The sequence below is a fragment of the Falco peregrinus genome, chromosome 3, assembly GCF_023634155.1.
Source record: "Falco peregrinus isolate bFalPer1 chromosome 3, bFalPer1.pri, whole genome shotgun sequence".
NCBI lineage: Eukaryota > Metazoa > Chordata > Aves > Falconiformes > Falconidae > Falco > Falco peregrinus.
In genome coordinates this window covers 114,069,018-114,093,612 of record NC_073723.1, presented here as the reverse complement: position 1 = coordinate 114,093,612, position 24,595 = coordinate 114,069,018, and the positions used below count along the sequence as shown (strand labels likewise).

The 24,595-nt window shown below is 46.8% G+C and overlaps 1 protein-coding gene across 1 annotated transcript; it reads right to left on the bottom strand.

Annotated features, from left to right (window-relative positions):
* Nucleotides 1-142: 142 nt before the first annotated feature.
* ENO1 (enolase 1) lies at nucleotides 143-15,858 on the bottom strand. Its single transcript, XM_055799031.1, has 12 exons — nucleotides 15,727-15,858; nucleotides 10,075-10,168; nucleotides 8,648-8,743; nucleotides 6,015-6,073; nucleotides 5,056-5,125; nucleotides 4,727-4,860; nucleotides 4,337-4,559; nucleotides 2,543-2,740; nucleotides 2,095-2,296; nucleotides 1,629-1,737; nucleotides 1,139-1,197; nucleotides 143-618 (listed from the first exon to the last, which is right to left on the bottom strand). Exons 1-12 carry the CDS (start codon nucleotides 15,856-15,858, stop codon nucleotides 549-551), a joined length of 1,446 nt encoding a protein of 481 aa, XP_055655006.1. The 3' UTR covers nucleotides 143-548.
* Between the last annotated feature and the right edge of the window lie 8,737 nt (nucleotides 15,859-24,595).

The following is a 24,595-nucleotide window of genomic DNA, read 5'->3' as shown; positions in this document are numbered from 1 at the left end:
ACAGTAGAGTGCCATTAACAGAGTACGAGGGTTCAGGAATGGTACCGTTCCACAGCCCACACCCTGCTGAGCTACATCTTCTCATAGCAACAGCTCAAGATGGAGGTTGCAAATTCGCTTTCAGCACGGTTAAGACACACTGTTCAGTTGTTTGATGCTTTTATTTATCACATGTAGAAACACTACTATTTCTGTTTGCAGGCACCTCTTGCTGCACCACTGCAAGTCACACAGCTCCAAACATTGAAGACCAGGCAGAGAAAGGAATTGAAATGTTTATGTCCAGAGTCACAAGGTCATGATCCCAGACAGCGTTTAATACACAGAAAGCCGCCACAGGGACTGTCCTAATACAAAAACAGTAGAGCGTTACAAGTAACAGATCAGAGTTGGTGAAAACACTAGATGAAGGAATCGTGGTGGGGAAGAGGACCTGCAAACTGGCCTTTCTCCTTTCAGCTGCCCTTATCTTTCTAGTACAGGTAATTGTGATCTAAGTAGATGACTAGTGCCTTAAACCAGCAGAGGGGTTGACCGATGCACACAGCTTAGTTGACACGAGGGTTCCTGAAGTTCCTTCCAGCAAAACGGGCCTTGCTGCCAAGCTCCTCTTCAATTCTGATGAAAAGGAAAGAGTGTGCTAGGTGTCAGCAGACAGTGTAGACCTGCATTAGCACAGCTGTTGGCCTTACACTAATCATCCGACCTACCTGGTACCAATTATACTAGAGTCACAAGCCAGTTCCCACCAAGCAACTTCAGTTACACACATCTAACTGCACAAGTCAGTATCACCCATTTTACACAAGCCCAAACATTTTAAGTGCTTGCCCAAGAGAACTGCATCATGCAGACAGGAGAACAATATCTCCTATCTAGTATCACAGGATGCTTTGTATGATGTTCTGCTTTAGTGTGTCCATTATGGACATTACCCATCCAACTCATCATGGCCTACAGCCAACCAGGCAAGCACAGCACCAGCCCAAAAGCACCTCTGCCAGTGTCAGTTTATGCCCTCAAGCAGCAGTGTTCCTCAGATGCAGAACACCAAACTGTCCTCCAAATGCATTAACGGAGCATCTGTTCTGTCAGGCTTAACCCTCAACCCTTTCCCACTCCCCCCTGAGAGTCTCACCTCAGCAGCTGGTTGTACTTGGCTAGACGCTCAGATCGGCATGGGGCGCCAGTTTTGATCTGAAAGGGAAACCAGAAAGTTAGGGAAGAACTGTGGCAGAAATAAGGCCGCAGATACCAACACGAAGCTATTCTGTTTACACTAACAAGCACAGTCACAAACTTCATTTCAGCATCAGGCTGTAAATATCTGTATGCTCCAACAGGACAGGGCTTGGGAGCAATAAAGATTGTTCAAGAGTGAACATCTTCAGTACCAGGAAAACCCAACACACCCCTTGGAGTTGACTATAGTTTTTTTAAATTGGGAATTCAAGGTGAACTCATGTAAGATCACACATTCCCTCATTACACACATCAGCTTCCTATATATGCAAACAGCAAACGTGCACCCCCTTAAGTCAGGACAGACCCCATCTGCTGTGCAGCATGGCTTCACCATCGTACTATCTCAAAGAAAAAGGCAAACTACAGCAGCTACAGATACCAACCTGACCAGTGCAGAGACCAACTACCAGATCAGCAATGAAGGTATCTTCTGTTTCTCCAGAGCGATGACTCACCATCACACCCCAGCCATTGGACTGCGCAAGCTTGCAGCTAGAAGAGATAAGCAGATGAAGCCTCACAATGTGCCTATTTGCTTTGCAGCCTTTGCTCTTGTGACAGGCATTCCTTACTTTGGCAAAACAGAACTGACCTTTGGTATATGTTAGGTTAGGATCATGTGACAATTTACACATGCATACACCCAGTGAAGTTGTTTGATGTGCCTATGCGACTTCAAGACCACAAAGGATACCACTTGCCAGTATCCTCTATTAGTTAACAGTTACTCTCACCTCACAAGATAATTACAATCAACAGATTTCTGTTCCACTAGATCTGGTCTGTATGTTCATCACCCTCAAGTCCACAATCTCCGTTCCCTGTCACGGCCAAGAGAGTAAAACTTACGCTTGCAGGGATTCTGTCACAGAGCCAATCTGGTTGACCTTAAGCAGGAGGCAGTTGCAGGATTTCTCCTCCACAGCCTTAGCAATACGCTTTGGATTGGTCACAGTCAGATCATCACCAACCACCTGGATGCCAACACTGCCAGTGAACTTCTTCCAGGCAGCCCAGTCATCCTGGTCAAATGGGTCTTCAATGGACACCACTGTAAAGGGATACAAGGAGCTTTAAGACAATGCCACCCTGTAAGGTCTTGTTTGAAAGCACTTGCACCAAAGTGCCGCAGCCAAGTACTACCCACCTCAGAGAAAATTCCTAAGACCCCTAAGAGGCTAACTGTTTGTTCTGCTCTTGATCCCTCTTACAAAGGGAGGCTGCATCCTAACTCTTTCCTTCAGCAATCAACCCTATTTGCCACTACTACTGTGCTTCTTGATAATGAAGAACTTACAGGGGTAGTTCTTGACAAAGCCCTTGTACAGATCAGCCAGCTGATCAGGAGAAATGTATCTGCTGGGATCATCAGGGGATTTGAAGTCCAGATCATACTTTCCATCACGGTAGAACTCTGAGGCAGCCACATCCATGCCAATGACAACCTTTTCAGAGTAGCCAGCCTTACTGATGGCAGTCTTCAGCAACTCCAGAGCTGAAACACAGTAAGGTATTTCTAAGTTACCACCAAATATCTTAACTCAAAAGCTATTTATTTACCAACAGCAGTACATTCACTCGGCAAAGAATCTCCATTAGCCCCCAAGGAGAGCACAAAGGCCACGTAGAACAAGTTCTGTAACTCTCCGGCTTCTGAACTGACTGGAACAAGGTATTACTTTAATACTGCTTTTAGCTTGTAATACCCTTGAGACACCATTATGGGATTCATGATCTCTTCAGGCAGGACATGTCAGCCCAGAAAGCTTAAAACTAGATGACACTGCATCCTCTTTCAGCTTTATACAAGTGGGCAGGAAGTAGTGACTGCCCTTTAATCCTTTCTGGCTCCAGATCAGGTGCTGACCATAAGTGGTAAGCATCCAAACCCTGAGAGGCAGTGTGATGCACAGCTTGCCACTGCACAGGGCACCCTCTCTTTGCATCCACCTGTTCCCCGCTAGCACAATGATATGTAGAAGAGGAACAGAAATACTCAGTAGGAGCCTCTAGACACTACCCACTACGCTACCCTGTTTGGCCGAGTCCAAGCAAGGAAATTGAGCATGGTCACGACCACTAAGACCTCTCCTAATCACCCCTGACTCAAAGCCAAGCAGCTGGAGCAGCCAGGCCATTTACAGTAGGAAGCTCAGATCAAGTGCTTTGGTTTGGGTTTGTGGTTTTGGGGTTTTTTTGGTTGGTTAAGTTTTAAGATGTCAGTTAGTACTAACTGCAAAGCAGATGCTGCCAGCAACACAGATTCCTTAGACTGCAACAGTCATTCAAGGTCATCTTCATTGATGTCTGACAGGGACATGCCTGTGACTGTGGGATTCAGAACCACCCTGATTTCTGGTGCTGACTCTGTATCTTCAACAGCAGAAAAGTCAATGCAGTTCAGAGGCCACCTTCAACAGTAACATAACCAACACCTTTAAGCAACAAACAACTTAATAGTTCTAGTATTCTACTGCCTTATTAGCAGCTCCCTTTCTGCAGAAGGGATTGAAAAATAGCTCTTCCAGTGCACTTCTGTAGGAACCAGTTATTTCACTTTCCACAAAACAACTGCCTCCCTCCCCCACAGGTTTCTGAACAGAACTGTTTGGCTGCAGAAGCAGCCTATGCCTCAACTTCCCAGGCAAGCCTTCACACACTATCACACATTACCAGGCATAGTTCAAACTGGTTTCCTGCTTTGTCAGCAGAAAAAGAACTCCACTGAACTTTGACTACTGACTTCTAGGGAAACATGCAATGCACGCGGACATTCCCACACCACTTCTTTAACTGGAAGAGAGTAAGATTCCCTTAAGCTGCTACAGGAATGAAACAGTTGTGAGGCAGTGAAGTCAAAGCTATCCTGTCAAGCTGCATAAACACATGTCCAAGGGAAGAGCTCTGTGTTACTATACTGGACCACACCAGTATAGCATCCTGGAAGGTTTGTCAGGATTAAGAAGCAGAGCAAAGAAACAGCAGTAAGTCCTACGACCTACTGATCCTGCTTTCCATTCGTCATGGACAGGTATGGTCTTTGTACTCTGCCTATCAGTTACATCTCCTCCCACAATTAGCTTCTTCTTACCTTCTTTATTTTCCAGGATGTTGGGGGCAAAGCCACCCTCATCACCCACATTAGTTGCATCCTTGCCATACTTCTCCTTGATTACGTTTTTTAGGTTGTGATAGACCTCTGCACCAATGCGCATTGCCTCCTTGAAACTGTCAGCACCGACCGGGAGGATCATGAACTCCTGCATAGCCAACTTATTGCCAGCATGGGAGCCACCATTGATCACATTAAAAGCCTTGGAGTAGCCAAAAAGAAAAGGCAAGTTAGAATGTTTCAGGGTAAACAGATAACAGCATTTATGTTAAGACTCTTCATTCTCTAGAAAACTTGATCCAAGACCACAAGACATCATGAAGCACCTGGTTAGATCAAGTCTTTAGCTAGCTCTATCAAGGGACTTACAGGAACTGGAAGAATGACTTCTGCATTTCCAGCAAGGTCAGCAATGTGACGGTACAAGGGGACACCCTTCTCAGCAGCGCCAGCTTTGCATACAGCCAGAGATACACCCAGGATGGCATTGGCACCAAATTTGGCTGTAAGAGGAAGAAATTGTTTACAGAAATGTTACATCTTCGTAAAGAGACTCAGCAATACCAGCACCATGGTCTTGGTTATGGAAGTGCACAGCACATGCTGTGCACTGCCCATTGTTTCTGATCATGTAAGCCACCATTCTATTAACCAGACTTCATCTTTTCCCGCCTCACCGCAACTCAAAGCCCACTTACACTTATTCTCCGATCCATCCATTTCCAGCATCAGTTTGTCAATCTTCTCTTGCTCGACAACATTGACGTTCTGCAGAGAGAAACAAGCAGAGCACTGCTTGACAAACATGGTTCTACAAACTCTCACCTACCCACTGCATTTTTATTTCCATGGCAGTCACCAAGACTTGCTTAAGGGCAACTACCAGCAGTTGAGGAGACAAGTGCTTGTCATTACCACACAGCAGCATCTTCTGGTCACTTCCAGCAGACTGGTGCTGACAGGTAAGTTGTCAAAAACTTTTGTTCTTCACATTCAGAGCTGTAAGGCTATCTTGTCCCTTGAATTCCTGACTCTTACACTGCTACCTGCCTGGCATGGCATAGGAGAAGGCCCCAGTTTATGCCCCCTGTCCCCCTTCAGTGCAAGCTCAAAGACAAGCAGTTTGCTCACAACATACACCCATTTGTAACTCAGTACATAGTGTCTGGGATTGTCACTAAGAATGTGCAATGACTATGCAATACCACTTAGTTTTGCACCATCCTTTCTAGCTAGGGCTCAGTGCCCACAAAGCACACAGGATTCTCACTCAAGCAGACTTTACCAAGACCCCCTCAGATTCCCTTCCAGAGTTTATCCAGCCAGCTTGGATAAAACCCAGTCCCTTCCCATCACCCAGTCATCCCCTTAAGCATAAAGCAGTTTGTATCTTAACAGCACATCACTGAAATTCCCAGATGTATTTCTACACACTACAACACTAAGCCGCCAGAGGTAGTTTTGTTTAAGTTTTAGATACGCAGTCATTAAGTCAAGCAATTCCTGTAGGTCAGTTTGTTCACACGCATGCTGGTACACAGGCTAACCCTGCCTCCGCCACATAATACAGTTCCCATAACTGTTTCAAGAAAACCCATCAGTTAGGACATACTGGACTGGTATTAGCTGATGTTAGCAGAAGACAGATTGCTCCTACCTTGCTAATCAGTGCAGGTGCAATTGTTTTATTGACGTGCTCAACAGCTTTTGAGACACCTGGAAGGAACAAGCAAATCAGACACCAGTCAACCACACTGGTTATGCAGGCATTAGTAGGTGATCCCAGTAACAATAAGATCTCAAGAATACCATCACATGCTATTCAAACCCCAATCCAGCCTGAGCTTACAGCCAAATCTAAACACTTATTATGGAGGTCACCTCAATTGAATGGAAGTTGCATGAAGTAAGAAATGCCTGCTGCAATGTTACTTTGCAAGACCATGCACTGGAGAAATTAATCCAAGTGACAAGGTTGCACTCAAAGTACATACATTACCTGTGTACACAGTGCTGTCGCCAGGAACTCATTAACATATTTAACAGCTCTGGATACACCTGACAGAAGCGAAATGGACAAGAGAATCAAGGAAGAGATGAAGACTCACAGACAAGAACAAAAGCCAGTCATGCAAGAAAAAGAAAAGGACACAAACAGGTAAACAGGCCTACAAGTCAGCAAGTGTCTGATACTGAGCATCAGACTAGAAACAAAAAGGGTTCAAAGGGTAGAGGAAACTGCATCAGCCAGCAAGGCTGTATTTGGTCTTTCCACCCAAGTTTCCATACTATTGCAACCACCAGTGTGGATCCAAACTTCATGTGGCTGAATGAAAGTATTTAGAAAAGCTTTTAGGATAGGCTACTCCTATCCATGCATAGAATGGATGAATATGCAGAAAGAAAAAGGCTTCCCCAAAAGTTAAGCATGCAGCAGTTCAGGCATTTCACTATCTGCTAATCTTTGTAACATGGTTAAAGCATCACCTTAATCCACATTTTACACTTGATACATGCTGAAGTACACCCTCTCTGTACCTGGACACAGGCACAGAAATTGTTTGTTTGCTCCCGGCTTCAGACACGGAATAAAGCATGAACACAGCACCATCCTTTTAATCTACACGGCTACGCTACTGCATAAACCAGCAGTTCCAGTATGAACTTCCTTCTTCCCCATAAGCAGAACCATCATTACGCAGATACTAACAGTAGTCTAAGAAATACTGTCATTCCTGTACGGTGTTTAAATATTTCCAAAGACCTAAGCTTCAGAACTTGTGAACACCAAGTAAGTGCACCCTGATTAATTGCCTCTTAAATGGTCTAAATCTGCAGACTTGTATTACAAAAGGCCTACCAGCTATCTGCAACTCATCTCATTTGGTGATTATTTTTTTGTAACTCATGTTACTCCGCAGCTGACAAAAACCTTCAGCTGTGATAGTTTGTTGTAAAAGCTCAGACTACTGTCTAGTAAAGTGCCATGAAGAACTGCTTGTAGGAACAGATTTAACAGGTCTAAGCACACAAACATTTAGTACACTGAGGTAAGTACACATTTACTCTTCTCAAGGAAAAGAAAAAAGCCCTAGGTAAACAGCTTAAGTTCTTCGAGATAGTCATCTAGGAGTTTATTCTGTGTTCAGATAGTAACAACCATGAATCTTCTCAGACAAGGGTCTCCAAGTTCAATTCCACAATTACCCACTCTAACCACTCTTAACAGGCACAGAATAGTTCAGATTTCTGCCAGTCAGGTGAAAGGAAAGTTTGAAGGCAAGTAATTCTCTCTCCTAGCCAAAAGTTCAACTGATTGCATATATTTGGAAGGCATCACCTGTACTTTTAGAGTAGCAAGCTAAAAAGGAGTCCCCACTGTCCAAGCTCTAAGAGTAGTCATAAGAATTACTACTAGGGTGCTTATTAGGTTAATGACATCTTGTATGTGACTATTCATTTTCCCCTACACATGTTCCCAAGCCAGCCTGGCAAAGGCTGTGAGTAGTTTCCTTTCAGAACATACAATCAGTACCCAGACAGCTAAAATATTACACCACTAACACAATCTTAAGTACCCTGGCTACTATAATGACAGACAAAAAGCTGAAGTGACTTTAGCTATTATGCAGTCTGAAACAAAAATACCTTCCATGATTACCAGCATAAAGCTGCAGGTTAGCTGTGGTCAGCAGCTGGCATAAACCTTAGGTTCATGATTTAACATATTGGCATCTAAAGAGTCTATAGTGACAACAGTTCTTTGAAAATTTGGTCTATGAAGAAAATTTGTGACTAGCTGCAGTATCACCAAGTTTTTTGAAGCAGGTAGTTTAGATGCTCTTATAATACACACTGCTAAAGCACTCTTACTCTTGACACGCACCAAGATGCAGGGCAACAGAAGTGGTGTAACAAAGTACCTTTGGGCATACTGTACTAGAGACATCATTATCTAGCTGGCATGCCTAAACTCCACCTACCCCACCTATGGAAGTACAGTGACTTTCACTACTACACAGCTGCCCTGCTGGAGGCAGTCACTCTCCACATTGTCCCCTGGCAAAATCCAGCAGCCTGTGCTTTACCTCTGCCCCAGCCCCACAGCCTACACGCGGTATGCACTGCTATCACCTTACTCCACTGGTTTTGCCCAATTGCCATGCCTTGTATAGAACATTGACAGTAGTGAAGAAGCCCATGTGCCCTCTGCTACCATCTGGCGTAAACATATGCAGCAACACAGCCACTGTTAAAGAGGCCAAGCTGTGTTCCAGAATTCACATTTACCTTTCCCCATGTAGCGTGTCTTGTCATTGTCACGAAGCTCCAGAGCTTCATAGATTCCAGTTGAGGCACCACTGGGAACAGCGGCTCTGAACAAACCTGTTTACAACAGAAAAAACAGTTGTCTTGGCACATTCAAACACACAAAACACTCTCCACCCATACGCCATCCCAACCTACTGCACACTTCCATCCCTGGAGATGGGAGACAATCTCTGCTCACTTATACCTGTCTGCTCCTTAACAGTAACACCAATTCATCAGTGCCTCCTTCATACTGATCAAGAGCAAGCTGACTCACTCATTCTCCACCACTGTGCATTTCAAGTGTTTTAAGTTGGGACAGTCATCTGTTCCCTTTCCGAAAAGGCAGCTTTATTCACTGAGTCTACTATTTGAGCTCAGTCTGGCAGGCAAGCTCTTAAATTTCTCCAAGATACAGCATAAAAGGGACAATTAGAATGCTATTTTGTTAATATGGGTTCCAAGGTCTCCCTTGTCAGCACAGCCACCCAGACAGCCCATTCTTCCAGCCACAGATGCTGAACTTTGAGCAAATTGGTACACTGGAGCCTGCTCTGCCTGTGGTTCAAGATGCCAGCTTCAGTCTCCAGTCTTTCCCTTGTCCCACTACAGCAAATTATTTAGTAGGGGCAATCTCATTAAGTGACTGCATTAATCTTTTGAAGCAGAAAGATCAGTTATTTAGTTAGTGCATTACAGCTATTGTGTTTGCCCATTCCATCAAACCACACTGGTATGTGTTTGCACAATGCTTTTGTCAGATCCCATCAGATGTGGTATGAACAACTAACAAACCAAGGGGAAAGTCCAAGTCCTACAATAATTAAAAAAATAAGATGCTATATGTGAAAACCCAATTATACAAGTTTAGTCATGCCTGAGTACTTAAGCTGAGAAGAAACCATTACCCAAGATTCAACCCTGCAGCAGAACACTGTTTCATTACAGGAGGTGACTGCTAGACAGACCAGGAATTAATCTTCAAGTGCAGTCACAGAGTTTGGAGAACACTGAAAACTAAGACCATTAGCAGCTGCTTAAGGACAGGAAGGCAGGCCCTGTTGACTCCAAGTTTGTCAAGTGCTATCCCACTTGTGCTCAGGGCAAGGGAAAGGCAGCAGGTTTCGATTAATACTTGCACAATGCAGACTGTAAGAAGTGACACACTTCAAAAAATCCTTTACTGTCCAGACCAGTATCTTGAGCTCAGAAAACTCATCCCAGCAGAATAATGTAGAGGTTTCTTCTGCAAGTCCCATAGCAAGCTCAGTAACAAGTTTTTTTGTATGGAGGAAAAAGTACGCACAATTCCACTGCTAGAACAGGACAGTCCACATACTTTTGACTGCCTCTTCAGTTCTATCAAATACAAGAAAGGAATAAAATATCTACAGCTAAGGACTCACCTTTGTTGGTAAAGAGGTCTACCTCAACAGTGGGATTCCCACGAGAGTCAAATATTTCACGGGCGTGGATCTTAAGAATGGACATTTTTAACACCTAAAAAAAAAATGTTTAGCATTAATCACAGAATGGTTTGAGTTGGAAGGGACCTTCAAAAGTAGTTCAATGCCCTGCCACGGGCAGGGACACTTTTCACTAGATCAGGTTGCTCAAAGCACCGTCCAACCTGACTCTGAACACTTCCAATGACAGACGCATCCACAACTTCTCTGGTTAACCTCTTCCAGCGTCTCATCACAAAAAAAAAAAATCTTCTTTATATCCAGACCAGTTCTACCTTCTTTCAGTTTAAAACTTCCCATTTTATACTTAAAAGAATACTGATGAACAGGTTAACTGTGCAATCAATTATTTTTTTTTAAAAAAGGACAACCCCCATGCCTCTCCTTCCTTGCCTGTCCCTCCTGAACAGTCTACAGCCATCAACTGCAGCACTCTAGTAACATGATTCATCCCACCAGGTTTCAGTGCACAGGGGTTTCCACCTCCTCCTGTTTATTACCCATGCTGTGTGCATTGGTATACAGACACTTCAGTTGGGCTACCAACCCTGACAACTTTCTGGAACAACTCTGAAATCCTTTGAGGCATCCGACAACTGTTTCCCTGTTGGTTTGTAATATATCGGCAGCCCCAGCTCTTTGTTACTCAGAACTCCATCTCCTTCCCCCACCAAGTCTAGTTTAAAGCTCTCATAAGCCTGACCAGCTTGTTGGCAAAAATGATCTTGCCCAACTTGGTCAGATGAATCCTATCAGCTCCTAAAAGATCCAGCTTCTCAAAGGTTGATCCATGATCATCAAAGCCAAAATCCTGAGTATGGCGCAAGCTAGGCAGCCAGGCACTCTCCTGAGCCCTTTCCCCTGACTGGGAGGACAGAACACCTGTGCTCCTCCTCATCCTTGTAACATTGCCCCAAGGGACAGTTTCTTTTGATGTTTCTAAGTTAACTTGTTGCAGTACCATGAGACCCTACACAGAATAGTAGGAGCAGATGATAATAGATGTACCTGTAGGTACATGCTACACCTCAGCAGCCTCTCAGCAATGTCACAAATACAAGCTCCTGATAGGCAGCAAATGTCTCTAGAGAAACTGTCTAAATGGAAAATGGGTGCTTCAGCACCTCTCAGTAAGAAATCTCTTATTACTAAGACCTCACCTGCTTTTCTGGTGGCTCTAGTTCTAAAGCAGGTGGGTGGTTGGATCACCTTTGCATGGTTTGCTTTTCCTGGATCCTGTATGTTACTCACATGCTCCTTATTCTTCAGCCCCAGAGTATCATGTCTCTTATGCAGGAGCATTTCAGAGGATTGGGGCAGAAGAATCTTCCTCAAGTGGAGACGAGGGGTCCAGTCTCCATCTCATGAACCACCTGCATCAATTAGCTCAAGGTTGAATTCAGGCTTACCTTCCCTTTGCACATAATTAAGGCAGGGCCCAGCCTGTGACAGTACACAGTACCGTGTATCTTTCTTCTGTTCCCATCCCCGGATACTGCACTGCCTGTTGAGCTCCTCTTGTAACATAGCCTACTTGTTCAAGAAATTTTTCCCATGGTTGCACTTGCAGCTAAGGCATCCATTGCTGCCTTCATGAGCTGGGGGACTTTCAGAAGCTCCTTGTTAAGGTCTGGACAACTATTCCAGTCCTTGAGAGGAGAGTTTGGGTGGAGACATCAACACAGGTAAGCTGTAGTGCTTCTGTTCGGGTTTCAGCTACAGCCTTACAGCTGCAGCAGGTGGACCAGCAGGTCACAGCCTCCTCACAGTTCTTATAAAAAAAAAGTCCACTAATAAAGTGGTAATTCTTTTGAAAGATATCATCATTCTAATTCCCTGGAGACCTCAAGCTTCTGGGTATGCTTGCACAGTCACCAGTTGAGTTGGAGTGACTATCAGGTTGCAGCCTAAGCCTGCAGATGAGCTGAACAGGCAGCAGCCAGATCACTGGCACACTCTTTCTACCAGAACAGCCCCAAAGCCTGCTGATGCTGCTCCCAACAGCCACAGCTCCCTGCTTCCATGTGCTCCCTGGGGGCCAGCTGTGAATGGCTTCCAGCAGCTTGAACTGGCCACAGGCACAGCTGGCACCACCCAACTCTCACTCACCCCTCCCAAGACCTGCTGCCTGGTCCCTCTCCCACATAGCACAAGGGTGCCAGGGATGCAGAAACCCCCTCAGACACCCTCCCCAGGGACCTCACAAGCCTTGCACTCCTTCCAGAACGCAGCAACTGCTGCTGCTAGCATCAACTTGATATTTGTGTCATGTAGTAATACATGCAAGCATGAGAACAGTTCAAAAACATCACACTGTTTCAACTAGGAAAACCTTATATACTTGGTGAGAGTTAGAGCTGTATGCTGAGAGGACAGAAATCTCAGTCTAGGTAGGAAAAACAGTCCAAAACCAGAAGGCTTGTTTCTATAGAGATCTAAGGGAATGCCAGCTCACCACGTAAGAGCAGCCAAGCATTCCTAATACAGGAAACGTCTGCTACCAGTTATCATTCTTTCCAATAGAAGACTAAAGTGCAGTACTTCTTAGTATGCACAGCAGCTGTTCAGAGCCTCATGTAACTCTTGAAATAGAAACTATCACAGCTCTAATTAAGAGCTTACATTAATAGTTACACCCAGTCCTGAGCATTTACAGGAATAGCTTTTCCTCTTAAAAGGAAGAAAAATCACCAGTCTTGAATACTTCCTTTTTCTTCACCTTCCCACATATCTATACGCTTTTCCTTAAGCAAACTGCAGTAAGGAATGCCTTATGTAAGCTCAGCTACATTTTAAAAAAATCAAGTCATACAAATGCCTGTAAGCCATCAACTGGCACCTAACTCGGCTCCTCTGCAAAGAAAGCTCAGCCTCAGAAGTAGAACTATCCGGAAGCTGGTTTTTTGGCAAGCCAGTGTGGGTGGTAACCCTGTTTACAGAAATGGTTGTGAACCTCTCTGCAGCTGCTGTAATGTTATGAAAACAGGACCTTAGAAACACTGCCACTTGTACAGGCGAGTTAACTTCAGACACTCATTTCTTCCCTCCCCATGTTAAAAAACATGGGTAGCCATTTGGCTTGTCCCCTTGTAGTTAAAGCATCCTTTCCAGTTGTCCTGCTCCTAAGCAGCATATTGTATAAGGCAGGCTCAGAGATCTTAAGTAGCGCCTGCTTTACAGTAAGACCCACACACTGACAAATGATACCTCTAACCTAAGAAGCACAACTTAGTGCAAGTGGGCCTTCTCCTGCTGCCACTACATAACTTCAATCAGTAAATACACAAGCTAGAAATAAATCTCTGCAACTCTCCAGTTATCAATCCCACCCATGCTAACACTTATCTCTCTGCATGTACACTGAGCGTTGGCTAATAAGAATCCCCATTTCTCTGAAAAGGCTTTCAGAGTTTATCAGGCTGGCACCTCCTATGCCTTACTTTCATTTTCAGAACCATGGTTTTGCACCAAAACTTTAGGTACCTTACCCTTTGAAAGCAGTCATCTCACAGGAAGTCTTAGTGCAATGCAAGAACCATTTGTTCACCTTCACACAGAAGGAGGCACTTCAGGAATGCACTGCAGAAGCTTCCATTGGGTAGGTCTGCCAGGTCTGACATTACTCAAGCATCCTTGACAAATAACCTCCCCTGTGGTCCCCCCTTTTTCTTTAGGGGGAGGCATTTCACAGCACTGCACCATTCCAGAAATTCCTCACACTTTTTTTTTGCCTCATTCTGCAAACCCCCTCACTTCTGTGTTCATGAAACAGTTCTCCCACTGAGCTATTCATGGGTAAAAAAAAAAAATAATCTGATGCTGTTTAGTTCATCACAAGCTGAGCATTATGTATTCTGCCTTAATCAAGTCAGTCAACTTATCTAGAAAGTGAGGGTCAGCCCACACACAAGTCTAACTGTGGAAATGCTAACAATGCAAGATAGCTCATCAGTAGCACTGTCCAGACCTGACCTTTGTACTCAGTGATGCGGCTAGCCAAAGAGGCAAATACCAGAATGTTATTTAATGCATGCACTGCCTTAAACCTTTTTTTGTACCGTAATCTGCTGGCAAGGTCAGTGTCTCCCATCAGGGGAAAAACCACACATGCTAGCTTCCCTGGCTTTCCCAAGAGCACACAGGTTATCACCTACTTCAAGGCTAAGTTACAACCCACTGCACGTTCCAAGTACTGGCTATTAACTTCAGTCCAAGAAATCACCACTTATTCTCTACCTGATCCTCTGCTCTGCACAGGGAATGCAGTACAAGAACATAGACTACACCAACTCAAAATTATTTCCAGAGGTTTTGTTTACAGCTGACTATCACCAAAAGCTGTACTTGTGAGCTGTTTTGCAGCCCCATGTCTCATAAGTCAAGACAGGGTTAAGACTGATCAACTACAAGCATCTGAATGGAGATTAAAAAAGTAACACTTAAGTTCGGCCATAGAAAAAACTATCCTAGTTAGTGTCTTATTACAAAACTGCCCTACAGTTATCAGTGGAATTCTTTACATAGCACTTAAGGATCCTGCAAGACTACACCTCTCACACCACCACCACTGAAAAAAAGCTTATTGCTCACTTTATTAGATCCAAATATCTAAATTCTACTGGTCAAATGTGGACTAAAAAGGGCACCTTACAATCCTACTCCCCTGCATTCCACATAGTATTAATTCACCTCTACACTCTGCAACATGATATGACATGTTTTAAGTAATGCCTGGCAGGGAGTAAGGCTGAGATATGTTGAATTACTTTCCCTCTCATTTAATAAGATGGAGGCCTGAAACTGCGTTGCTTCAGTCTGTGGGTTTGGACGACAAACTTCACTACTTCCTGCCAGGCTCAGAAAGTCCTGGCCCTGCCCTGTGACTCAGCAGTCAAGCAACGGAACATGAGAAAGACCAAGATCCTCTCCGGCAGCCATGCACGAGGCAAGCTAGTCAAGAGGCAATTTTCCGCCCCCCCACCCCCACCTTCACATCCAGAGATACACATCAAGTTACCAGGTGATACTCCCCACCAGTGCTACTTTTGAGATACCCAGCACTTAATGAACCCCACTAGGAGACCTAATGCACACAGACTTGCGTGCTGACATCAAACGTTAAATATTTGAGATGCGAAGCTGAAGGACATCCACTGCCACTACAGGGGAAGGTCCAAATCACGACACGCAATCCGAGAGCAACTGTTAATGATTAAGAGAGAGAGGTTAAACCCTGCCTTTGAAAGGAGCCTTGACCCACCACGTTTCCCAGAAGATTTTACAACACAAGCGCGTGGCCCCCACCCCGCCCCCCCAAGCTGACCAGGCCAAGGCCGGCGCAGGCCTCCCTCGGCCCCCGCCATGCGGCTGGCGGGTAGGGGTGGGGGGGTGGGCAGCACGCCCGCAGAGGCCTGCACCCCCTCGGAGGCCGCCTAGGGCCGACCCCATCTCACGGGGGCGGCAGGGGCTCCGGGGCCGCTGCCCGCAGAGGCCGGGTGAGGGAAGAGGCAAGACGGCGGTCCCCATAGGGGCCTCTCACCCCGCAGAGAAGCCGGGCCGCTGCGGCCATCCCGCCGCCGCCCCCCCACTCACCTTCGGCCCAGCAGCCCCGCTCCACACAGCAGCCCCACTCGCCGTCTCACCTCTGACTGGGAAGAAGCAGCGGCGCTGGCGCCCAGCTATAGCCCACCCCGCGCAGAGGACCCGCCCTCCTCCAGCTCCCATTGGTCTGCTCAGCCCCTCTCCGGTTACCCATTGGCCGGACCGGCACCCCGCAGCTCTCCCATTGGCTATCGCCTCCTCGCGCCAGAGGCGGGCTCGTGTGCGTGCGCTACGTGCCGCGGTGGCCCGGTCCCTCTGGCGTTCGCCCCGTGGAAAATCCCAGCGCGGACGGGGCGGAGCCGGCCGCCCCCCACCGCCAGCCCACGCGTGCCCGGGGCCGGGCGGGGGCAGCTTTCCCTGCGCGCGCGGGCCTGTCGGCGGCAACGTCCTCGGGGCTCGTCCGCTGGCGCGCGCGCGTACCGCGAGAACGGTCTCTTTGTGCCCGTGCACCTGCGTGGGGTGCGCGTGCCCTGCACAAACCCGCGCGCCTGCGCGCGCCCGTGGGGAGAAGAGGCCGGGCTGGCGGGGTCATTGTCGCTGGCGGCAGCGAGCCTTGCCCGCGCCAAGGCTGGAGGAGCGTGGGGCTCGGCCTGCGCGGCCCTCCCGCCGAGGGCTGGCGGCGTTACTGCTGCAGAAAGGTTAAATACAAATACAGTAAATGTTCGCTTTGATTTCGAAGTGAATAACCGTTACACTTACTGGGGTGGGGAAGAAGCGCTCATGCGATTGGTCGTGACGCCTCACATACTCATGCGCCAGCAGGAACAAAGAGTTTTGCAAGTGTTTTTTCTGGCTCCGCACAAAGGTGTTTGATGCTCCACGACACATGCTTGAAGGCTGTTGGGTTTGCGTGGCAAGGGTTTGCTAGCGGGGGGCTACAGGGGCAGCTTCTGCGAGAAGCTGCCAGAAGCTTCCCTGTGCCTGATGGAGCCTGTGCCAGCTGCCTCCCGGCTGGACCCACCACTGGCCACAGCCGAGCCCATCAGCGACTGTGGCAGTGCCACTAGGATAGGGGGGGAAGAAAAATCTGCACCAGTGCAAGAGAGGAGCGAGAACATGTGAGAGCAACAGCCCTGCAGACACCCAGGGCAGGGCAGGAGATGCTCCAGGTGCCGGAGCAGAGGTTCCCCAGCGGCCCGTGGTGAAGGCCATGGTGAGGCAGGCTGTCCTGCAGCCCAGGGAGGGCCGTGGTGGAGCAGATCCCCGCCTGCAGCCCAGGGAGGGCCCCCCACACCACAGCAGGGGGATGCCTGAAGCAGGCTACGACCCATGGAAAGCCTGCACTGGAGCACTGGAGCAGGTTTGCTGGCAGGACCTGTGACTCCGCGGGGGACCCGCGCTGGAGCAGTTTGTGAAGAAGGACTCGCTGGAGCAGTTCATGGAGAGCTGTCTCCTGTGGGAGGGACCCCACGCTGGAGCAGGGGGAGATGCGGGGAGGAAGGAGCAGCAGAGACAACATGTGACGAACCAACCGTAACGCCATTCCCTGTCCCCTGCACTGCTTGTGGGGAGGATGTAGAGAAATGAGGAATGAAGCGAAGCCCAGGAAGAATGGAGGGGTGGGGGGAAGGTGCTTTTGTTTTGATTTTCGTTCCCATTATCCTACTCTGATTTGAATGGTAATAAATGCAACTAATTTCCCCAAGTCAAATCCGTCTCGCCCATGATGGCAATAGCTGAGTGATCTCCCTGTCTTTATTTGGACCCATGAGCCTTTCGTTACGTTCTCTCTTCCCTGACCGGTTGAGGAGGGGAGTGTGAGAACAGCGTCAGTGGGCACCTGGCGTCCAGCCACGGTCAAGCCACCACAAAGACTGCTGTGACCAAAAAATGATGGAGCAGAGCAGAGCTTCACACCAGGCCACGGAATTAAAGACTTTGCCAAAGTGGAGTGACTCATGCTCCTGAAAAGTTCTGATCCCGCTGTGGATGTTGAAAAAAACATCAAATTATTCATTGATAGATATTTAGTTCACCGCATTGCAGTGAAGTATGAACGACACACCACAGTGAACGAGGAGCTCTGTGACTGGCAAAGCCTCCATCCCTGGAAAGTATTATCCAGCTTTCTATGGACTCAGTAATAACCGTGTGTCACAGTGTTTAACAACAATATGACACTCACATGAGTTGTTCCCAGGTGCAGCACAGCAGAAGGACCCGGTTCCATCCTGGAGTGACCTACCCAGCCCCCCCTGGCAGCAGCTCCCTGTGACCAGCATGGCAAGGCCCCGCTGTACCCTGCCATGGTGCAGGACCGCGGTGCCGGCAGGGCAGCATGCCACTTCTCCCTCAGCCCTGGTTGCCACCGTTCCTCCAGGCCCTTCCCGGTGGTATAGCTCCCAGGGAATATACTGCTTTGGTTAGGATCGATCAGTTGCAGTCGTAACACAAGGTCTTTGTGGGTTTATTATGGAGAACAGCTGTGCCCATGCTTCCCATAAGCATGTTTTTCTTCCAGGATTTTTTAACAGAGGGATAGCCACACATTGCACTGCGGCAGGGAGTCTGCAACGAAGGGAATCCCATTGCAAGGTCAAAACATTTGAACAAGGTCACAGGCTGACTTAGGAAAGGCACAATCTTGTCCCTCCTGGACACAATTGATTCTGTTCAAGGCAGAGCACTATCCCCAGCTGTAAGAGTGTGAAGCCCTGAGCAGGGACCGGTGCTTTGCCTGGCAGGGACACTGCAGAGCCTAGACCCATGCGTGTAATGCCATGGGAACTCCCAGTTCCCCTGGGTTTGCTTCTTCCCGTTTCACCTGACACCACACAGCCTGTGTTCACATGGATGGGGGCCTGGCTCTGAGAATTTCGAATACCTGTGAAGTTTCCCCAGCCTGCAGTTGGGGTCTAGGGGCTCCAGAGGGCTGACAGTGCCCAGTTCATCCTGACTGCACCACACAAAGCTATTTTGTTGCTTGCAAAGTCAGTTATGTTCATGTTTGCTTGATAACTGCTTCACCCTTCCCAACCTGATTGTGACTGATCATTTCTTCTGGGCACATTTTTCTTTCCTTCCTGAGAACAAACCCCCGAGACAAGCTTTAAGCCTAATAAAAAGCAAAGGAAATCTGTTGAACTGGCCGCCTTCCCTAGGCACGCCATGCAGACACGGTACCCCACAAGGCCCCCCTGCATGACTCCTAGGCTCCTAGCAAGCACGTACCACTCTAAACGCAAGCTGTTTTGTGGCAGCACAGTATGGCCCACATGCCTGCAGCAGCACTACATGCTGGTTTTTGTGCCTTGCTGGGGGTGCAGATTCGTGTGGGCTGCACAGTCACAAATCAGGTTGAAATTCTGCTGGGCTGCACACAGCTGAGGTAAAGCAATATTGGCCAGTAAAAGCCCTTGGAATTAAACTGTCACTTTTTAGGTAGACAATTCTTTGCAGTGCCAACCTCCCCAAAACTGCGTGTTATACCCCTTGGAGCTGTGTTCCTGACTTATCCTGGAGCCTTACCCTTCTGGTGCAAAGGCATGAGAGGGGAACATTCCCTGCAAACGCCTGCTCCTGAGTGATCAGATGCTGGAAATCATAAAACTGGATTTTTATGCTGTGTAACTGCTGGATTAACAATGTTCCACCATCTTTACACTTTGTAAAAGTCCCTTGTTTGCTATGCATGAAAATCACATAGAGGTGCCAAGACTCATAATGAACTAGGGAAGATGGAGCACAAGAAAGCCTAAGGCTGAGGGAAATTCAGCATTGTGGTAGTGGAGCAAAAGACTCATGGTAAAGTACAGTAGAGTGCTCTTTGGGAACAGAAGCCATATTATGAAAGATAATAATTAGCTTGGTGGTGGACAGAAGTGGAGTGTAATGCAAACCCTCTGGTCTGGGAAGCTGAGCACTGAGCCTCTTGCAGCTCCATATTCCTGTTCAGCCGAAGCAAAGCTGTGGGAGAAGACCAACCTAAATTCTTCCATTTCTCTGTTTCCTAGGGTCCTCTTTCCTTGTGAGCACAAAAACAGCACAAAGCAAGCAAATTTCCTCTGCTGGAGTGCAAGCAACAAGCTGTGTGCTAAGAATCTGCATCCCCCCCCTTCTTGCACGGTCCCATCCCCAGCAGGCAGGACTCGCTCACGGTTTTGGCCACAGATGCTGTGCCAGGAGCTGTGTCTGCTCCACTGAATCATGTGTCTGCAAGCGAGGGCGCAGTTGAAGACACTGGCACTACAGTAGCTGGAGGCAGCATTGACCAGGCATCCATGATCAGAAGTCTGGCATTGTTCAGGTGTTGGTATAATTTTTCCTGGATCAGCAGATTTAAAATCGCACTGTACATAAATATTAAAAGTCAGAGCTGATATTAAAAATGCCACTGCTCAGTCATGTATCCTGCCTGATTTTTCTTTTTCTCTTTCTTTGAGGAAAAAGTTTAGCATTCCTAAGGCTAAGAGATATCCGGCTGGCATGAGTTTCTGTGGGAACCTGGTCTCGTTACCAGATAATCAAATATTCAGTGCACTCTTAAAATATTTCTTTCATGGTCTGGAGGGGGCTGTATGGCTAATGGGGACACTGGGAACAAAGAGTTTCAGGAAACATAAAGCCACCGTAGCTAGTAATCCGGTTTGACAGCCCACGCAATACTAACACATTGGTATAACATGCTGATGGAGCAGATGGAGAAAAAACATGAAGACAGATCTGGCTTACGGGCATCCACCACTCAGAAATGGAAAACAAGCCTCATGATCAAAATCCCCTTCCATTGCAAGGCCTAATCATTCCTTGTGCTTTACCGGCCAAATTGTAAGTGTAATAAGTGTAAGTTTTTTGATTGCTGGCAACACGCTCATGAGCACAGAAGCTGACTAGGCCAGCCTTTTCCTTCCCTGCTAAAAGTGGTTGGGCAGCAGAGTTCAGAGCTTTACAGAGTGTGAAATCACTAGTTCAAATGGCTGAGGTTGCTGAGGCAGGGAGCCGAACCACCACACATCAGGACTTGTTTGCCAGTGCATTAGTACGCTTAATAACCATTATGCCAGGTAGGGTGCATTCCAGGGCGTGAGCTTTCACAGTACCTTGAAAGCACTTCCTGAGCACTCAGGGACTTCTCTTCCTCCCCAGTGCCTCACAAAACACCTGAGGAACATGCGGCTGGGTTGCTGTGTGCGCACCACCCTCATCTACTCTGCCCGACAGTTCTGCAAGTGCCAGCCTGTTTATGTTTTGATAAGTTCCTTTTTGAAAAGCAGCCCTACAACTAAGGGAACGAGGCTTTTTGACTGCATTACCACATCACCGCAGTTGAGGCGAGGTCTCTGGAGGAAAGAATTGGACGCAGAAGACAGCACTCTGTCACTCAGATTTCTTCTCTTTGACTCTGCAGATCGTGGTATTTTTAAGGAACGTTCATTGGAAAGGTAATGGCAGAGTCTGACTAATGCTGTTTCTGGGTATCTATTAAAAAGTAATGAATTGATCATTTAAGATGTTTTCTTCCAGGCATTCGAAACCTCCTCTGACTTTACATCCTTCTTCCTTGCTTCTCATCCTGCCTTTCTGGTGTGCTTTTGTCTTACAGCTTAATTCTGTGACTAAACACCACAGGTTTTAGGCACATGAATAATGAAATGACTTCAGAGGACAGACCTGACATCTGTCTTAGTGCCTGTAACTTCTACCACTTTTTTTAATTCTCCTGTCTTCTCCCACAGTTTTAGAGACTGACCAGTTAGTGTCGTGAAAATGATTTAAAAGCCCGCAGTTCCTGCATTTAATAGCCAGCCTGAAAGTAGCTTCAGTACAATGACTGGGGTAAGGGAAAGACCTAGACCGAATTAGATCTTTTCAGGTCCTCTTGTCAAAAATTTGCAGCTATAGTGCAAAAATTAGACTACGAGTTGTCAGGGAAGATCAGCTATCAGAGTGACAAACCCTGCATGCTGCAGGGACCTCAGTTTGCTATCTCACCTGGCAGTCTGATTGCTGATTTTCTCCAACCCCAGCTAGCTTTGGTAGGTTTGGGATTTGAATTTTCTGTGGAAATTACTGCTCCCCATTTGCAAGCCAGCAGGGACAGGGCAGGGAGCTTACAGACCTCAGCCAGAGAATTTTATGTCTCTCTGTGAAATGGGTGCCTAGGGTTTATTCAGTACTAAAGGGGGCTTAATGGATGCTGAAGATGCAGGTAACATTAGACTACCCGGGCATTTTCAAGAAGTGATACTAGGGATGCAGATTTGTGTGCAGCTATGAATGTGTAGCATGGGACAGTCATCAGCCTATGTGAGTACATGAGAGCTGTGTTAGATACTCACGCACTAGGCAGAATATTTTAAACTTTTTTTTATTTAAAGTGGAACATTACTGCACAACAACCATGGCAAAACCAAAAAAAACAGGTAGGAGGGTTGGAATAGGAAAAAGATATACTACTATTAACTACTGTAAGTGATAACTTACATATAAAACTACTCTACAGCCATTTTGAGATTATGATAAAGGGTTATTTGGAAGTGAACCAACGTACAAATCAGGGTGCTAATACTAAATAATATACTTTCCAGCAACTGATGATCTGATGCAGTGGTTTGAGGCCAGACTGAAAGTTTTAAACCAGCTGGATATTAATTGCCAGGAATTGGGCATCCAAAGGCTGTAGCTGCTCATTCAAACCGTGACAAAACCATTAAGTAATCCCCTTTATGGAGGCCAGCACACAAGCCTTACGCTGTCTTTTACAGGGTGTTTCACTCCTTGCTGAGTAGGTCTTTCCCTCTCACTTTGAAATATATTCTGCCATAAAGGGGGAAGCAAGCTAGGAATTGATTAGCCATTAAGAAATTATGTTTGGTATTTAGGTGATTTTGTTTTTTTTTAAATGGAAACCTGAAAAAGACCAAGTATGAGCAAACCAAGAACAAGTCATTTGGTTTTTTTAATAAGTGCATAATAGTTATGTAAAGCACAAGAGTTATCAAGCAGGATTCTCTTGCCACAGAACAGGTACAGCTCACATGGTAGGATTTAAATTTCCTTCATGTTGTCTTCCTGCCTTAAAATTCGACCTCATTCTCATGGGAATCACTTTTATCTCTTATCATCTTCCCCACCCTTGGACAGGCAGAGTGCAGTGGTGATGAGCTACAGGGGGAGGAGGGGTTGTGGGCACTTCTGCTCTTGTTTAATGTCCCTGCGTGGACCTTGCCTGCAGCAAGAAGCCACTGCAGGTCTGAGCAAGCAAACACTGGGGCACAGATGACTTGGGGAAAGCAGAGACAGATTTCTTGATCTCTGAAACTGGATGCATCTGTCCATAGTTTGGGTCTCCGAGTCACGCAAGTCTGCTTTTATAAGCAAAAGGAAATAGTCGTGTCTGGATTGACCTTAAAGATATCCATACAAAATGCAGCATCTGCGTCAAGGCTGTTTCTCTGCACGGGCTAGAAGGGAAGCTTCAGAGCAAACTTGTACCTAGACACTTCTACATGCCTTCCTGGATCTTGGGATCCAGGGAAGACTCTATGGGATATGGAGTCCTATAACACCTATAACACACACTGAAAACTAACTCTCATAAGCTATGAGCAGCTCAGCAAACACACTTGGGCCCACCCAGTCAGCTCCCTCAAGCACGGGTGAAGAGTTCCAAGTCCAAAATGCAGCAAATGCACTGCACGCTATGAATAAACCTCTGTCAGAGACTTAATACCCACTATTCTCATTAACAGGGGCCATCTCTTGGTCCATTTCTTTCTTTGTAGAATAGATCCTTGCAGCATCAGTCTGGGATGCCCTGCTCCATAGGTGAGGCCTGGCTCCTCTTTTCCACTGATTTGTTTTCTTGTTTTCTGTATCTTGCAAATTACCTGTCACAGGAATCCCAGTTAACCACTGCAATCTCATTAGTCACATTTCTCTGCTTCCACCACTGTATTTCTTAATCCAAATCCATGTTTGCATTACCTTCCAATACTTATCAAAGTCCTCTGACATCTTCAAAAAATCATTGCAGAAGCTTTTTCCCTCTAGCCAGGCCTCTGACAAAGCATCCCTTTCCAAACCAGCTGCAGTCCTGCCATGTCCTCTTACATAGCTTGCCCCAGTCCCTTGCCACCGCCCTTCTTGTTCTAGAGAAAAAGAGCACACCTCTGCCCTCAGGTGTGGCCTCTTCAGCAGATGCTGAATGAGCTGCACCTTTCTGATCCCTCACCTCTCTGCAGCTGCTCTCTGCAGCCGCTCTCTGCAGCCCTGGGTGAAGGTCCTACACTCTGGCCCAGGGCAGGCTCTTTGCCTCCCTAGAGAGCTGATTGCCGCGCTTGTGAAGAGCTTGGAGAGTAGTTTCCCCCTCCCATGTGTACGTTAGGGTCCCTGTATGCATCTGTGCCACTAAGCTGTGGAGGGGTTAATGAATTACTGGTTATACAGCTCTTTGAAGATGAAAAGTGCAATGGAAGGGCTCTGTTATTGTTACCATGTATGAAGGGTTCTGTACCAAACCCAACTGTATTGTGTTTGGCCACTGGATGTCACAGCTGCTCAACACACAATGCAGCTGAAATAAGAGCAAAAGTGCTTACCCAGCAATGGGCAACAGCCACATTTCCAGAGCTGTTACTTAATTCTGGGAAGAGTGTTCATTTGTCAAGGGGCCTGGGGTCTTCTCCTGTGTTTATGCACTGCTAATACTGATTTTCAGAGAGACTGAGCAGCAACCGTGCGTCCTGTGCGTGTTATTACACTGGGAGATCAGCAGTAAAATGAATATTTTTATGGAAGGAGGTGCAGATATGTATAAAATACTAATAACAGTGTCTGAGAAGGTGCACAGGCATTTGCACACGCTGACAAGCTGTCCTGTCACTGAATTATTCCTTTTTTATTCCACCGCCATCCAGTC